We start from the raw sequence: 19,307 nt of genomic DNA, 5'->3' as shown, positions 1-19,307 counted from the left end.
ATTCGCAGATTCTTTGAATAAATTTTGTGGAATTTCAAAATTTTTTTATAAAATGTTAAAAATATATAAGATTAAAAAAGCTGAAATATAAATGTTTGATATTATTTGATGCTAAAACATTTCAATCATTAATCAAAAGATAAATTTGATGAGCTTTTCCTTTCACCAAATATTGATTTTTATATTTAGACTTTTAGAAAAAGTTCTGCACATGCAATATTTAATATTCTGTGTCCCAAATCCTAATCTGTATTATTCTGTGTCCCAATATTTAATACTCTATGTCCAGATATTATCAGTTATGTTGTTGAATTTACTTATTTCGAAGAACAAATTATTTCAGAGAATTATTTCTAATAGGGAGAACTTAAAATTCGGAACAAAATGGCGAATAACTCTACCATTGAATACGAATATTACTACGGTATGTGAAGGGGACAGCGGCGTATCCGGGGGGCGGCTATTGGGGCTAAGCCCCCCTGAACCAGTATGAAATCTATTGATTTCAGGGGGTTTTCATGCCCCAATGGATGCTGAGCCCCCCTGGAAAGAAAAAAAATGAAGCCCCCCCCTGGACCAATATTTGAATACGCCCCTGGAGGGGAGAATACATTTTTCAGAATTGATTAAAAAGAATTGAACTCAAATTTTCTAAATCCAATTATACCTTTGCAACTTGATGATATAAACCTAAGATATTTCAAACATAGGTTATTTGATCTAACAGAATTCATAGTTTGAAATATATCTAAGGTCTACGAGTACGACATTGGGTTGCAAAGATAAAGGGATTAGAAAAAAAGAGTTTGTAGCAAAGACTCAATTTAAGACGTAATGTCACGTAAAATATTAATTCTTTAAAACATTAAATTCATCATGCATATTACTCAGAGAAAAGGTTAAATTTGGACAAGCCAATTAAGAATAATGTCTATATAGTCCCTTTCAGTCGAATGTCATTGTGCAGCCCAAAACAATACTTTTGTAAACTCTTAAAGGGAGCATTCGCGAAAAATGAAAGGTGGTATAGGCTTAATGCGATAAAATTGCGCTTTTGATCGCTACTAATCTTACTTTTATCTGTTGCGTCTATAAGGAGAAAATTGTTGAAAACGTCTAATACCTCTAAGAACATAGTGTCAATACAAATTGAGAAAATTGCAACATACTACTTCAGCTTTAAAAAATCAATTTAATTTCAAACAAATCATTCAGATATTACAACCTATAGTTATCGATAATATTTCGCCACATTTGTATATAGTTTATATTTTCATTTTTCGCGAACACTCCCTTTAAAGAAAACTTGCACAAATGAACGATTCATGAAAAAAGCAATTATTGAAAATTAATTTCCTAAAAATAGAAATAATTAATGATAATTGTCTGTTTGAAGAAATGAACGGAACAGATGAAGAATATTGCTCTGGAGAACAAGAACTAATTTTCAAGGTTAGTCCTCGTATATATTAATTCAATGAATTGATTTCAAGGTTAGCCGTTGTATATATTAATACAATAAATTGATTTCAAGGTTAGCCGTTGTGTATATTAATACAATAAATTGATTTCAAGGTTAGCCGTCGTGTATATTAATACAATGAATTGATTTCAAGGTTAGCCGTAGTGTATATTAATACAATGAATTGATTTCAAGGTTAGCCGTCGTGTATATTAATACAGTGAATTGATTTCAAGGTTAGCCGTCGTGTATATTAATACAATAAATTGATTTCAAGGTTAGCCGTCGTATATATATTAATACAATGAATTGATTTCAAGGATAGCCGTCGTATATATTAATACAATAAATTGATTTCAAGGTTAGTCGTCATATATATTAATACAATGAATTGATTTCAAGGATAGCCGTCGTATATATTAATACAATAAATTGATTTAAAGGTTAGCCGTCGTATGTATATTAATACAATAAATTGATTTCAAGGTTAGCCGTCGTGTATATTAATACAATAAATTGATTTCAAGGTTAGCCGTCGTTTATATATTAATACAATAAATTGATTTCAAGGTTAGCCGTCGTGTATATTAATACAATGAATTGATTTCAAGGTTAGCCGTCGTGTATATTAATACAATGAATGGATTTCAAGGTTAGCCGTCGTGTATATTAATACGATAAATTGATTTCAAGGTTAGCCGTCGTATATATATTAATACAATAAATTGATTTCAAGGTTAGCCGTCGTGTATATTAATACAATGAAATGATTTCAAGGTTAGCCGTCGAATATATTAATTCAATAAATTAATTTTAAGGTTAGCCGTCGTGTATATTAATACAATAAATTGATTTCAAGCTTAGCCGTTGTGTATATTAATACAATAAATTGATTTCAAGGTTAGTCGTCGTATATATTAATACAATAAATTGATTTCAAGGTTAGCTGTCGTATATATTAATACAATAAATTGATTTCAAGGTTAGCCGTCGTGTATATTAATACAATAAATTGATTTCAAGGTTAGCCGTCGTGTATATTAATACAATAAATTGATTTCAAGCTTAGCCGTTGTGTATATTAATACAATAAATTGATTTCAAGGTTAGCCGTCGTTTATATATTAATACAATAAATTGATTTCAAGGTTAGCCGTCGTGTATATCAATACAATGAATTGAATTCAAGGTTAGCCGTCGTGTATATTAATACAATAAATTGATTTGAAGGTTAGCCGTCATATATATATAAATACAATAAATTGATTTCAAGGTTAGCCGTCGTATATATATTAATACAATGAATTTATTTCAAGATTAGTCGTCGTAATTATTAATTCAATGAATTGATTTCAAAGTTAGCCGTCGTATATATTAATACAATGAATTTATTTCAAGGTTAGCCGTCGTATATATTAATACAATGAATTTATTTCAAGGTTAGTCGTCGTATATATTATTTCAATGAATTGATTTCAAGGTTTGCCGTCGTATATATTGATACAATGCATTGACTTCAAGGTTAGTCGTCGCTTATATTAATACAATGAATTGATTTCAAGGTTAGCCGTCGTATATATTAATACAATAAATTAATTCAAGGTTAGCCGTCGTATATGTTAATACAATGAATTGATTTCAAGGTTAGCCGTCGTGTATATTAATACAATAAATTGATTTCAAGGTTAGCCGTCGTATATATATTAATACAATAAATTGATTTCAAGGTTAGTCGTCGTTCATATTAATACAATGAATTGATTTCAAGGTTAGCCGTCGAATATATTAATTCAATAAATTAAATTTAAGGTTAGCCGTCGTATATATATTAATACAATGAATTTATTTCAAGGTTAGTCGTCGTAATTATTAATTCAATGAATTGATTTCAAGGTTAGCCGTCGTATATATTAATACAATGCATTGACTTCAAGGTTAGTCGTCGCTTATATTAATACAATGAATTGATTTCAAGGTTAGCCGTCGTATATATTAATACAATAAATTGATTTCAAGGTTAGCCGTCGTGTATATTAATACAATAAATTGATTTCAAGGTTAGCCGTCGTATATATTAATACAATAAATAAATTTCAAGGTTAGTCGTCGTATATATTAATACAATGAATTGATTTCAATTTTAATTTTAAAGACCAAAGATAAACACAGATAAAAATTCAAAAAGGAGCCGTCAAATAGGAACTTCTCTTTGGTTACTTTTAAAATTGAAAGAAAAAGATTTTTTACAAATCAAAACTTAAACAGAAAATTAGCTGGTTTTTAAGCTTCTGGTTCCATAATTTGCTTTATAACAACATCAAATACACAGAAAGTTGAATCAAAATCATCTGTTTTTACAATTTTACTATTTTAATAAGAAATGTTAAAAAAGATATATCTCAATATATATATTTAGGGCACATCTTTTTAATTTACAGTTACAAATTAAAAACCAAGACGACATTAATTCTGAATATATTCGTGTTTAAAATGTGGAATGACGATTTTAAACAGCAATTATGGTTTTAAATATTTTTTTTGTCATCTGTAAAAATTGCCTCACAATATTTAATAAGCATTTTAGGCCTTGCAGATTTTATATTAGGATAAAGTTTGTAAAATTTGAGCATCAGTCAATATTATTTTTCATTGTTTCCTTGAGGAAAATGTGTAATTTTTATGATTGGTCAGTAAATGGTCTAATTTCCGTGAGGAATTATTTGTTTGGCATACTTCAAGGTTATAATGCAAGGAAAGTTATTTCAGAGGTGTACGCATCTTTTGTACTGCAGTTCAGTACCCGGGAGGTAATGTAAATACAAAAGGGCTGTCACAGCCTAACATGGGATCCATCAAACAATTAAAAAATCAATGAAATATTCTGGTCATAGGAAACTATTATGTAAATTATCAAAATTATCAAAATTAGATGCTTTTATCCTCCTCGGATACTAAACGAACACTGATGCATCTATCCTTGTTTACAAATTGCGCTCAGAGAGAACTAGTTTCAATATGAACGCAGAGTATACGCAACTGCAATTAACTTTCCTTGCATTATAGCCTTGGCATACTAGAAAGATTATAAAGCTTAAAAAAATAAAAAAAAATGTGGCCAAAAAAAGTTGTAAATGATTTATCCTTATAATTATCCAATTTTTAGTCATTCCAACAAAACAATTGACCCCTACTTCCAGGGGAGTCATCATTTTTTAATAGGTTTTTTATACCATACAATCATTTATTTGAAGTTTTCTAAAACGTCCATTCCATTTTTCAAGAACCTTGTATATCCTTTCTATTTCAAACAATGCCAATTTGTATTTTTTTGTTTTTAATATTTTTGTGAAAAACAAGTTTTCAAATAAATTTTCGCTTATATCATTAAAAACAATCTTCTTTCATAAAAAAACAATCTTATTTCATTTTTTTTATATCACTAAGACCAATTTTATAGTTATGTCTCATTATTTTATTTGAAATAATTGTTCTATTTGATCTAGAGCTCAGTCCAGTTGATTTTCGTGATCATCTATTCTATCATTGGATTCGTTGGAATCTTTTCCAACACTTTTATCATCATCATCATACTTAGGTAAATATATATCATCATCATCATCATTCTTAGGTAAATATATATCATCATCATCATCATACTTAGGTAAATATATATCATCATCATCATACTTAGGTAAATATATATCTTTTATCATCATCATCATACTTAGGTAAATATATATCATCATCATCATACTTAGGTAAATATATATCTTTTATCATCATCATCATACTTAGGTAAATATATATCATCATCATCATCATACTTAGGTAAATATATATCATCATCATCATCATACTTAGGTAAATATATATCTTTTATCATCATCATCATACTTAGGTAAATATATATCTAAAAGATAAAGACAAAATTTGCTGAGGAGGGAACACTTTCGCTTCACGGCTTAATTTCTTTTGAAATTCCACGGGCACCACCTCCACGGGCACCACCTCTACGGGCACCACCAGTCATTTACGCTAAAATCATTTTTTAATACCCCGCGGGGATAAACAGGGGGAGTAACTATGAATTATATTTTAAACCTGGGCAACTCCGTGTTAACTCACTTGTATATATATATATATTGTAGAAGACTTGCTTTTAGTTATAAGAAAATATGATTTTTTCCTACATGTTTAAATTATAATTGAGTTTGCATAAAATGCACAAACAGTTTCACTGATATTTCGCTTTGTTTTTCAATGGCTCCTTGGTTTTCAACTGAACAATATATATTTTTAATTTTAGAATATACTAAGAAGAAAGGAACTGAAGAATTTAAATAACTTTTCCTTAAGAATTAGACTAGAACTGAAAATTGTGAATTTATTTATTAAAATTTAGTGAATTTTATGTTTCTGTAATTCAATCTTTATAACATTTTAGAACTTGATAGAAATAATATATATACACATTTTTGCATTTCTAAACTTCTGATTTTCAGAAGAAAAATATTTCCGCGGATTTTTTTGGGCCATTGGAGTACAAAAAAAATTCCGAAAAATGCCAAAAAAGTATTAAGAAAATTAAAATACAGGATTGTTGCACAACGAAAGGCTCAATTTTGCACCAGCCACCGCTAATCATACTTTTTTTGACTCACCCTGTAATATATATATATTTATGAATATATATTTGTGTTCTAAAAATAAAGTTGTGTATGCATAAAATATACAAGTTTTTACGTAAAGAAATATTTTTTTTCAATATTAATTTTAAAACGCAAAACCAATGCAATAGTTCCTTCTAAAAATTGGAGAGTTACATAATGTTGATTTATTAGGATACAGATATGTCACATAATTGGAGAGTTACATAATGTTGATTTATTAGGATACAGATATGTAGTTCTTCCGAATCAATCTTAATTACAGAAAACGCGCTGCATTTCTTTCTGTCTTCTCTTCTTAGGGTTTAAGCCAGGTCTATTCAACGCTTCAACGCTAATTTTTACATTATATACTAACTATTTATAAAAACATAAGGTTACTAGTCAAATAGGGTGCCCGGCGTAGTGGGCACCCAACTAGTACATAAATATACTTACAAGGTTTATGAACGATAATGTTTATCTCTTATTTGGTTACAAGATAATGCATAAAATGATTATAATAGTTATTAAAAGGAATATAGAAAAGGTATCAGGTCTCTCTGATATAGTACTCGGGAATATTTATTACAGATATATTATTGTGTTGTGAACGAAAACAGAAATATAAAAATTGTTAGTGTAGATTGGATGATAACAGATATTGCTTATTTCCTGTAATGTTTACACATTTATTCTTTTTCTCATTGTTTATTTATGTTTTATGTAAAAACAAACAATTATGGCGGTGCTAATTTTACTTTTTTAATCCATAGTTTTGCAAAGTGATGTTTTAAACCTTTGATTTACGATTTAAATGTATTTCAAGCAAAAATCACAGTTTGAAATCAAATACAGGGTGTCTCACTCCCACATCATATTAGATCATTTGTAATCTCTTTAAATTATGAATTTAGGGACAGTTTAGAAAATTTAAAAAGAGTTAATTATTTAATTATTGAAATGTTTTTTGGCAGAAAATACTAGGTTTTTCGAATATTATATGCGCATTTTGGCGTTACAGTTTGGAGCTAATCTAATATGATATGAGACGCTCTGTATGGTACATCAATAATTGCATCAATGGTTGAACGTAGATTAAGTACGTTCTTTTAGAACAGTGCTTGCGTGTTCAATGTTCATGTTTTTATTTAAATTTTTATTTTTATTTATTTAAATTTTGTTCAGTAAACAAGAAATGTGGAACAGCACAAACGTGTTCATCTGCAATATGGCCGTATCAGATATAGTGATCAGTCTGACCGCTATACCACTCACACCGCTCACAGCTTTTACAGGTAGATGTTAGATACTCTCCCAAGGTAATTTTACAAAGCGACAACTTCCCAAGGGCATTTTCCCAAGTGGCAACTACCCAAATGTGCAATTTCCCAAGTGACATCTTCCCAATTTCTGTTCTAGCCGCAGTGATCCCCCCTCCCTATTGCATAAGGCCTATTCAAACCTTAGTTGTACATCTGGGGTGTAGCAAATTGGAAAATTGTCATTTGAGATTTTCCTTTGGAAAAGTACCTATAAACCTCCATTTTGCTATGTCTTTGCTTTGGCTAGGTTACCAAAACAGGTGTACAGAGTGATGTACGCTAATCCTTTACTACTTTAATAGGCCATAAACTATACCGAGAGCGTACCGAATATTTGTTTATTAGTTGATTCTGGCCTTATATATAGTATATCAATATTAGTAAACAGTTGCAAGTGTACAGTACAGCTAACTAAGTAGACAGGTAGAGAACTATTATCCCCTCTGAGTACCTCATATGACAGCCACTTCATATGACCCCAAAGAAAAATTGACTTTGAATGTTCTCAGTCATATCAAATTACATTTTTGTAACATTAAATTTCTTTATGTCCATTCTATTTTGTTGGAAAGAAAAAATTCTTGATAAACCTGTTTCTAAAGCTTTTTTTATTAATTAATCAGAAACCGAATTTAATGAATAAAGCTACGTTATTGAATGACATATACTACCTGTTCCAATTTAAGTCAACAGCTATGCAGTTCAAATTAAATTAATTCGGTCCCAGGAATTCAATATAACATACTAATCATTTCTATGAAAAAAATCTCAACTAAATATTCTTTTAAATTATATTTTAGACATTAATTCTGTTTATGGACTGGAGATCAAATAAATGAATAAACAAATAAATAAATATTCGAATCTGATGGAGAAGTTTATATTCAATCTGATCGCATAAAAATTCTGGGGTGTAGCAAATTGGAAAATTGTCATTTGAGATTTTCCTTTGGAAAAGTACCTCTAAACCTCCATTTTGCTATGTCTTTGCTTTGGCTAGTTACCAAAACAGGTGTATAGAGTGATGTACGCTAATCCTTTACTACTTTAATAGGCCATAAACTATACCGAGAGCGTACTGAATATTTGTTTATTAGTTGATTCTGGCCTTACATATAGTATATCAATATTAGTAAACAGTTGTAAGTGTACAGTACAGCTAACTAAGTAGACAGGTAGAGAACTATTATCCCCCCTGAGTACCTCATATGACGGCCACATCATATGACCTCAAAGGAAAATTGACTTTAAATGTTCTCAAACATATCAAATTATTAAATTTTTGTAACATTGAATTTCTTTATGTCAATTCTACATTTGTTGAAAAGAAACAAATTCTATTAGTAAAATATAAACCTGTTTCTAAAGCTTGTTTTATCAATCAGTTAGAAATAAATTTGGGCGCGTTGCTCAACTACCTACTGCCGGTTCAAATTTTAATTTCCATTAGTGAAAACCAAACGTGTTTGTTGGCAATGAATCAGGAACCGAATTTAATGAATTGAGCTACGTTATTGAAGATCAAATAAATGAATAAATAAATAAATAAATAAATATTCGAATCTGATGGAGAAGTTTATATTCAATCTGATCGCATAAAAACAACAAAGTTCTTTAGCACTCGCTCTGACCAAGAGAGTACGTGGGTCAAACAGGGCGTTTTTAATCTTTCAGCTCATATAATGGTCTTTCTTTCTCGGCTCCGTGTTTTGAATTTGACAAAGTTGTAAATCAGTTTCTCGAGATAGGAACATCAGATATAACTTTCATGGGTCGCGATCGAGAGCTAAAGTGATTAGCTTTCAGCCTATACCCCCTTTCATTTTTCCTTTACAGTGCCTTTAAGCCTGCTATTTCTATTGCCTGATTTCAGAGCAAATTCAATAGTAGATAGAAAAAAAGATATAAAAGTGAAAACATAAAAACGAATTATATAAACTTTTTGTTGCAAGGGATCTAAACACCCCTTTAGCCAGGCTTTGCATACTACAGCGTAAAAACACACACATCCTGCCGTAGTACATTTGAATTTCTGAGCCGGGTCAACCTTTCCGGTCCCAGTTTGTACTGAGTGTTAGAATAAGAAGAAGAGTTGTTAAATTGGTAGTTGTAATTAAGAAAATTAGGCAAAGTAATGGATTTTTTTCGGAACCACTGTATTGGAAGAGAATAAATAAGATATTTAAGTAACTAATTATAAAGTATATAATTTTCTTTCTTTTGTCTATGCTCTACACAACATTATTTATCTTTTATCGGATAATTGTTTTTTTATCTTAATTGTTTTCTTTTTATACTTCTGGGCAAAGTTCGATATAACTGCAATGGCGTACATAAAGTATAGAAAAAGCACAATAAATCCATCAATTAAAAAAATGAACAACCGATCTTACTATTTAATCAAACTCTTTCTTTTAAATCCTTATTCATATTGATAGCTAGTATACACCTTCATATATTGTGGTTCAAATAAAATGTTAAATTTCATAATAGGGTTGCAAAGATATGTTTTAAAAGAAATTAAAATTTGAAGCAAATGCTCACTTGTAGTTTTTCTGAATTTAAGTGTTAACTGAATTCAACATTCTGTTCATAATGTCTAACAATTAATGCTCGAAATGTTCTTCCAAACATGGAATTTAATGATAATTTTTTTATTCAGGAGATTGGTATTTTGGAAAGATTGCCTGTGTTCTCCTACCTGCCTTCCAGGTAACTATAACAACATTTATGTAAAAAAAGTAATAATCTTAATATCAACATTTTCTTAAATCTCATTTTCCCTCACGAAACAGCAGCTTCTGAAAACAATTTTAAATTTTGCTAAAAATAATAATTATAGCTTATAGATTTATTTTTCTGTCTAACATTTGTGATGTGCAAAAATTATAAGAGGATTTATTTGGAAAAGCAGAAATATGCCAATATTTGTGTTAGCATGGTCTCAGAAAGGGTGAAAACATTGTTTTTTCAATATTGGTTCCTCGCAACTCTTTCACCTTATTTTTTCATCTCCTTTTCTCAACCATTTCTAAAAATTGTTTTTATTAATATTTTTATGAGGTGGATCAGGATGTTATGAAACTTTTGGACTCATTTTGAAAGGAACTGATTAAATTTTCTAATCCTTATGTCTTTGCAACCTGTTGGCCTAAACCTTGTATTTGTGGTAAAGAATCAATTCCTTTATTTAGGGAGGAAGTGTGTACATATCATCACTGAGTCTGGCGGCAATAGCTGTGGATAGGTAAACTATTTTTGCCGCTAAATTAACAAGTGGGGATTCCAATTCAATATTAGAGGTCGCAAAAAATCAAGGGGGTGGGGTCACAAAATAGGTCTTTAATAATAATCAAGATTTTTGCCTGTTAATTCAATCACATTTTTAGATACTTTGCGATGAACAAAAGTAGTCCTGCACAAAAGAACCCCATGAATGCCTGGTGTGTTGTACTACTCATTGATATCATCTCAATGGCCCTTGTTAGTCCCTACTCCTGTAATATGGAGGTAATACTTCTTATTAATATCATCTCAACGGCCCTTGTTAGTCCTTACTCATGTCATATAGAGGTAATACTGCTCATTTATACCATCTCAATGGTCCTTGTTAGTTCCTACTCTAAAATATGTAGAAAATACTACTCATTAATTTAACCTCAATGGCCCTCATTAGTCCTTACTCCTGTAATTTAAAGGTAATACTACTTATTAATATCATCTTAATGGTCCTTGTTAGTGTGGAAAGTGTGACTAATCTTAGACAAGATATAGGATCAAAGATAAAAGTAGGAATACATAAACTAAAAAAATCAGGGATGAAGTACACGCTGATAACGGTTTAAGGGGGAACAGAGCCTTCAATAGATTTGAAATCAAAAACTACAAACTGGTTTTTTACCTTCCTCACAATCAAACTGGATTACTCAGGGCAGCATGCTTAGCTGGTTGATCTTCTTTAAAATCTGTCCATATGGGAATACACATTAACAGTGAGGTATATCTCATACCTGTTACACTTACTCCCCCCATCTTCATCATCCTACCTCCTAAAAATACTCCAAATCCAACATGTCCTAAGCAGAGGCTGTGGGTTCCAAATCACTTTTTTGTTTGATCACCAGACGAAACTGTCAGATCTGTTATACAAGTGCAAAAGATATCGTATGTGTGGAACATATAACTAAAACTGGAGAGAAGTTAAAAGGAAACAAGAATAAGAAAGGAAATATAATAAATGGAAAGGAACTCTGAAAAAAGCTTAACACTATCAATATTTTTCCGTTAGCGATTGGAGACACCATTGGAGATCTCCTTTTCAGCTTTTGAAATAATTTGGAATAAATACTTAGAATGTGTGCACATGTCCTGCATAGAAAAAACACAATAATGCTAACACAGATCTGAGCTAAAAAAGAAAGCCTGCACTTCTTTAAGTTTAAAAAAAATATTTTTTTCCAAAATTGCTTGAAGGAACAGACAACAAAAGAAGAAAAGGAAAATAAGATAACAAGAAGAAGTATAATAAAATATTTATTTATGATCTGTACCCAATAATATAAAAATTCATCAAAAAATTGTTAAATTTAACATTTTGAAAAAATATGTAAAAAATACCTTGATCAAAATTTTGAAAATCTAAAATTGAAGTTCTTAATTTACAAGCCTAAAATAATAGCTAACATATAAGAAACTATTTATTATATATATATATATATATTCTTGGAAACATTTATTTTCCAATAAAAAGGAATCCAATAACAATTATTTTTATTTATTTTTCTTCATTGCCAATGCAAGATAAAAGAGAAAAGTTGTTTTTTGCAAATCATTTAAAGAAAGTTTTATGATTTTTTTAACACCATGTGCTATCAAATAAATAGATAAAAAATTTAAAATTTTGACTGTTATAAAGTTTGCCTTAGCTAATTCAATAAATTTACTATATAAATCTTCTACTGGGTTATCCTAATGTCTATATGTGTTTAGCCAATTAATGTCGAAACATTTGTACCAATTGAACACAATGTTTTCAGGGACTTCTTTGATTAAAATCCTTTTTTATATTTAAGCTGAGAGAAATGAAAGATTCTAGGGTGTGCATGGAAAACTGGTCCGGAAAATTTAGGTAAAAAGTCATCAATTTTTTTTAATTATCAAAATTGTAACTATTTCAAAGAAAATCTGAATTTTTTATTTTTTAGATGATTTTTGAGATTTTTAAAATATCAGATTTCATAGAATTCTCCTCAACACAAAACTGCCGCGTGGGAGGAAAATTCCATTAATATGATCCATTATTTGCAGTACAATGCACACTGTACAACGAATGTACAATGTTCAAAATTTAGATATGTGTTTGGAGTGGCCACCATCCTTGTCCAGCTAGTTCTACCAGTGGTGATAAGTGCTGTGGCGTACAGGTAACACTATTTAGAGGATTTCTTCTTGATTTTAACCAGATTTTCCTTTTGTTTTGATTTACGTTATTTACGAAATTATTTTGACGTCATATGCATAATGAATATTTTTAGGAAAATTTTAGTCCTGCTCCAGAAACATTCTTCAACTCTCAAACAGAATATGTCAAAAACATCTCATAAGTAAGTTTTTTTTCTCACAAATAATCAAAAGTATTCTTGTATACATTTAAAAAGAAAATATTTTTTTTTAGAATTCAACAAGAGAGACAAAGGAACAAGAGACGAACTCATATTCTCATCGCCATCTTGGTTAGATTATTTGTTTGAATTAGATTTTCTGTTTGTTTTCTTATAAACCTCCTTCAAATATCCTTCTCCATTCATTTTAAAGATTTCAACAAGTTTTCACTAAATACAATTTGGTTCTTCAAATAAACTTATTTATTTTACAAAATATTTAAAGTAATTTTTAGTAAAAATCAAACCTTAACTCGAGTTCGACAGTAAAAACTTTTGAATTAAAGGGGTTTATCTAATTCATCAGATTAATGCTTTTGGAAGGGAATAGCCTCGAGCTTATATTTGTTGTCTTAATTCAATCTAAATACTTGTATTTTAGGTTTTATTTGTAATCTGTTGGTTACCCCTAAACCTCATCAACCTTCTGGAAGATGTCGGAGTCAGACTCAGCTGTTGGAGGTAAAATGGCACCAACTATGTTTTATAAAATTGGCGGGAAAATAGACCCAGTAACTTTTACATACTTATGATGTAAAATAGTAAATTCGCAGATATGAGTTATTGAAAATCATAAAAATTTTAAATCTCATTCATACAAAACAAAAATAACATAAAAAAGTAAAAAGTATAAAATATCAAAAAAACACCTTACAAGTTTTGTTAGCTAGCCAGCTGACATAAAAGCAATCTTTAATTTGATCTAGATAGTGTTTAAAAACGACAAGTTTTGGCTAGATTTAATATGATTAGTGGGTGATTCTTGCTATTGTTATTAGACTGAATTTCTATTAAAAATTGAAATTGTTTAACGTTTGTGTGCTGACTTCTGTTTCGTACAAATAAGTTTTCTGTTTTTAGATACTACTTCTTCCTGTTTTTCTGTTTCCATATTCTTGCTTCATTCTCAGTGTGTATCAACCCAATCCTGTATGGTTGGCTCAACGCTAGCATTAGGTAAAGTAGATAATAAATGTTGTCTACCATTGATCAAGGGAAAATCCGGCAACTTGTCCCACTGTTCTATTAAATTAACACTAAGCGACAACTAGACCATGTTAATAAAAGATATTTTATTTTAATTAATTAGGCTTATAGGGCGCTTCGCGCCCATCTTCTAAATTAATTGTGAACATGTTCTCTATGCGTACATCGTAAAACAAAACAAAAATAATTCGCGGATTTTCACAAAAAATGTTGTGGATTTTCAAAATTTTCAAAAATTTAATGAAGATCGAATTTTGATGGAGACAAATATTTGAAATTTTGATCATTCATAAACCTTCCCTGGGGCTCCGTGAGGTTCCACAAAAAAATTGGGCCCGATCGTTTCAGCCGTTTTGACGTTTATTGGATACAAATAAACAAACAAACGAACAAACACCCAAACAGACAGACAAGCCAAATTTATATATAGATGAGCTTAACTTATTACTAAGCATGCAAATTGGATGTATACGAAAGAAGGAGTTTAGTTGGAAAACCCTATTTGGCAAACAACAAAAAGACCTCTTAACCTAAAATCAAAAAAGTATAATACGCATGAAACATGTTTACACAAGGGCGCAAACATTTTTAAATTTTGCAAGCAAATATTGACTATGTATATATTAAAGGAGATGTATCTTTTTGCCAGTTCCTTGCTGTTTTTTTTTGTTATAACTTTAAAATACAATTTAAAAGACGTTTTTACATTTTCAAAATTACATTTCAAAATTATTTTCAATGATGTCTTTTTTTTTGATTTTTTATTTGAAAAATTTCAAAAGATAACACTATTCTTTTTTAGATGCCTTTTCTTTAAGTGTCTAGTTTCATTATATTTTTAAAATGCATTATGAATGATAACCCTAATACTGATAATAATAGGGAGGAGATCGAGGACCGGCTGAACCGTTTAAAATCAGTATTCTGTGCACGGGAAGAACATTCTCAGGTAGATTTAAGAATTAAAGGATTATCACGCCACTAACTTTTTATTTAAAAAGTTTTTTTTTTACAAGTTAGACTGAGAATAATCTTTTTGAAGGACTATCTTTTTTCTTTTTAGAGTTTAGAGTTAAATCTCGTGATAGAAGGGAGGATAACACCTTCAATGAGGATCAGAGCAATTAATGCTGAGCAAAACAATTTAAACCATGTTTAAATCACTGTAAATAACATACTTTGAATTTAATTCAAACCACTGTGAATCAAAACTTTAAACCTGCAAATACTTCGAATGATGTTTAAACCACTGTGAATGAAACACTTTAAACCAAATTTAAACCACTGCGAATCAAACACTTTGAACCTTATTCAAAACATTGTGAATTAAACACTTTGAACTTTAATCAAACAGCTGTGAATTAAACAATTTAAACCATGTTTCGACCACTGTAAATCAAAAAAAACTTTTACCATGTTTAAACCTCTGTGAATAACAAACTTTATTCCATGTTTAGACCACTGTGAATAAAATTAAACCATATTTAAACCACTGTGAATCCAACACTTAAAATCATGTTAAAACTACTGTGAATCAAATGCTTTAAATCATGTTTAACCACCGTGAATAAAACAATATGAATCGAAATTAAACCACTGTGATTACATGGCACTTTAAACCATGATAAAATCACTGTGAAGTAAATCCATTACTTTATATCATGTTAAAACCACTGTGATTACATGGCACTTTAAACCATGTTAAAACCAACCATGAACCAATTTATTTGAATCGTGTCTAAACCACTGTGAATGATTTAAAATAGAGTTTATACATTATTTATTTTGATTAATAACCAGTAAATAATTACAAATATTCGTCAAAGTTTTAATATTAAACCACTGTTATTAATCAATACTCGAAAGATGGTGTTATTTATTTAGATCAAACTAAATCTAAAAATATTTGAACCAGTTTTCTCAAACCAAATCCAGTGTTTGATAAAACACCATAGTGATAAAAAACTATATAGTCTATATGTGATAACAAAATAAAAGTATCATTTAACATTTGAAAACAATACTCAAGCTTCAGTACTTTCTGTCTATGGAGTTCATTCATTTGTTCAATTTTGTAAAAAATTACAGAAATGATGTTTAACAACATTAAAATCAATCTTTAAAAAAAATGTCAGATATTCATTAAAATTATCAATTATATCTTCTTTTTTGTTAATGTATAAACAGATAACCTAGCTCATTAAAAGGAAAAACTAAATGTTTAGAAATATTCTACTCTTCAAATGAAAGTCTCAATTCGTGATAAAAAAACGAAATAAGTAACTTAAAATTAAAATGGAGTCAAAGCTGGTGTATGTAAACCTTGTAATACTGTAATAGCTGTCGTAGAATTCATTACATTTTATTAATACTAACATTAAACTTAAAGGAATTGAATCTTTGCAACAAATCCCAATTTTCTAATACATATATATCATCTACAACCAAATTATGTAAACCTTTGATATTTCAAACTTTGATTGTTTGATATAGCAGAAGTCATAGTTTGAAATATCTAAGGTCTACAACATTGGGTTGTTAAGAAATAGGGTTCCAAAAATCAGAGTTTGTGGCAAAGACTCAATTCTTTTCCCTGAAAAGAATCCGATTTAAGCTTTTAGAGCGACTTCAATATCAAAAGATTGGTTTTAAAACGGTTCCATTTCTGGTATACACAATGGCATACAATTTTGGTAACCGCCAAAAAAGTTTTTTAAAGCAAGTTTTCGGAAATAAAGTCCTAAATTTTTGCCCTAAAATAGTCCTGTGGAAAAAAGTCCTTGAACTAAAAAGTTTCTGGAGTCAAACCATTAAAAGACTTTATTTTCTAGGACTTATTTTCTGGTTCCAATATGATTTCGCATACAAAAAAAAATATTCCCGAAAAAAAATTCTTCTTTTTGTGAAAAATGCATTTAAACAAAGGATGTTTACAACCATGAAAAAAGGGGATTGATATTAAAAACATGCATAGAAGAAAATTACTTTTTATGAAAACGTCTCAGACTTGATCTCATTTTCAGACTTCAGACTTTTTTCTTAGTTTTTTTCTTCAGTCAATGCTTTGCTTAACACGTATGATATTGATGTAGTTCTGAATTATGTTGTTGCTAATTATGACCTTGTAAATTGTTGTTGTCAACAGCTCTTCAGAGGTGAAACCTTTTAAAATGTTGATATCAGGAACAATGCTTGATTTAGATCTTTTGTTAATCTACAGATTAATTTAATCTTTATTCGATATCACGTGAACAGTCAATTGAAAGCCAGGGAACTGTTCGGTAAACCAATGATAGAACCAAGCAATTGCAGACTTTGAGTAAATTCAAAGTAAATTTCAAGCGATCAGAACTATTGGTCTCCAACACAAAAGTAATTGCTCATGTCAATTTTTTAAATTGAAAATTAACGAAATTTCAAATAATCGTAAAATTTTCTTTACTTTAAAGGGTTTAAAAATTAAAAAGGTTTTCACTCTTAAAGGGTAAAAATTAAAATTGTAAACTTGTGATTTACTGTTGATACTGTTACCTGTTGTCAAAAAGTAAAAATATAAAAACGTAAAATTAAACAATTGAAATAATTATCCAGCTTCATATTATATTAATTGGTCAATAAGAAAGGGACTGTGTAGACCTAATTTAAAGTGTAAATTTATCTAAAATTGTATTGTTCAATTAATTGCCCGATTATCTTTAAAATATTAAGAACGATATTTTCGCTGTTTATGTTTTGGAAATAAATCAATTCTGTCCATTTTATTCCTTGTTTTGGAGTGCTAAGCACGGTACATTCCAGTTAATTTCATGTATCGGCTAGAATTTCTACTAGCCAGGGCAAGCAGTACAGTTCAAATACAGACTATATGAGACAAAACGGGACTGTACGCCAAATAAATGGTCCCCTTTTAGTGTAATATATGTGTACGTTAACAGTCCCTTTAAATAAAACAAAATCAGAAGATCACCATTAATCAACAATTCTGAAATGAAAATATTTAGATATATTTGATAAAATACAAATGTCTTAATGTTGTTAATAAAATGTGAAATAAACATAATTCACAAACATTGTGCAAATTTTTAGAGTTAGAAACACAGACTACACAGACTGCTAATACACTCTACCTGGATAGGCTGAGCAGCTGCAGGCCTATAGTGTCCCGGCACGCAATTCTACGGTTCCAAGTTATGTTTTTGACTGACATCTCACGGCCATTCGTTGCAATCAGGGGTTAAGTTTTACAACTTGTAAAGAGATACTCCAGTTTTAAATATAAAAAATAACGTTTATGAATATTTTCTATTTTTAAAGATTTAGCATTTCCTATTCAAAGGATCCTTAAATATCCCTGAATACAGATGTCTCCTGATTGGTCGTGTACAGTACTTGTACACAATAGAACATGCTGTGGAAAATATCACATATTATAGGTGTTAATCAATCTCTGTAACTTTCTTATCTCTGGTTAGAAATAAACAAGGAATAAAACATGAATAAAATTAGGTGTAATGCAGTTACTAGAAGAAATGTAAACACGTGCAGTGCTGTCCAGCTTTGTTTACATTACTCCCAGAAACTGCAGTAAACATTATTTTATGGTTCAGTTCCTTTTACATTCCTTGGTAATACAGATACAGGGTTTCCCACAAAGAATGAGATTATACAGACGAGTCTTTTTATAGCATTTTTAATGATTGGGCAAAGAAAGTAATTAGTATACCATTGCAAGGAGTCAAAAATATAAGAACACAGACAATGTGAATTTAGTACTGTCGTTTGTAAAGTTTCATTCTTTGTGGGCAACCCTATCACGGTAAACCAGAGGTCCTGGTTCAATATCCAGATAGTCCTAACGTTAGAACCCAGTTTCATCCATTAAATGTATGATTTTTAGTATTTGCTATTTTATATTTTTTATCTGGGCTGTATATTTTTAATATTTAAGTATATAAAGTCTATTACGCTATTTTTGACGGATTTGGAACGAGAGATAAAATTATAATTGAAAACATTCCGATAAAACAAGATGCATATCGTTGTAGTTAGTTTTACGTGCTGTATACCAGTGACCAAATTTAATTAATTGGAGAGATAGCTGAACCGCATTTCGCCGGTTAAAATCTTGAATCACTGATTCAAATCCTCATAAATCTTTAGCTTTGAAACGGAGATTCAAGAGTTGAACAGACTCTAACCATTCATTCAGCCACCCAGCTCAAATTCA

At 29.7% G+C, this 19,307-nt stretch overlaps 1 protein-coding gene across 1 annotated transcript; it reads left to right on the top strand.

The window, feature by feature from the left end:
* The first annotated feature begins 341 nt into the window (after positions 1–341).
* Positions 342–16,129, top strand: LOC111710217 (neuropeptide Y receptor type 5). The gene is made up of 15 exons (XM_023484279.1): positions 342–424; positions 1,397–1,452; positions 4,966–5,057; positions 7,297–7,406; positions 10,096–10,145; positions 10,628–10,680; positions 10,823–10,943; positions 12,506–12,561; positions 12,785–12,856; positions 12,968–13,036; positions 13,108–13,165; positions 13,476–13,555; positions 13,955–14,050; positions 14,963–15,029; positions 15,144–16,129. Exons 1-15 carry the CDS (start codon positions 385–387, stop codon positions 15,237–15,239), a joined length of 1,116 nt encoding a protein of 371 aa, XP_023340047.1. The 5' UTR covers positions 342–384; the 3' UTR covers positions 15,240–16,129.
* The last annotated feature ends 3,178 nt before the right edge of the window (positions 16,130–19,307 follow it).

Source organism: Eurytemora carolleeae, unplaced genomic scaffold (assembly GCF_000591075.1).
Source record: "Eurytemora carolleeae unplaced genomic scaffold, Eaff_2.0 scaffold93, whole genome shotgun sequence".
Lineage (NCBI taxonomy): Eukaryota > Metazoa > Arthropoda > Copepoda > Calanoida > Temoridae > Eurytemora > Eurytemora carolleeae.
This window is presented reverse-complemented; position numbering and strand designations above follow the sequence as displayed.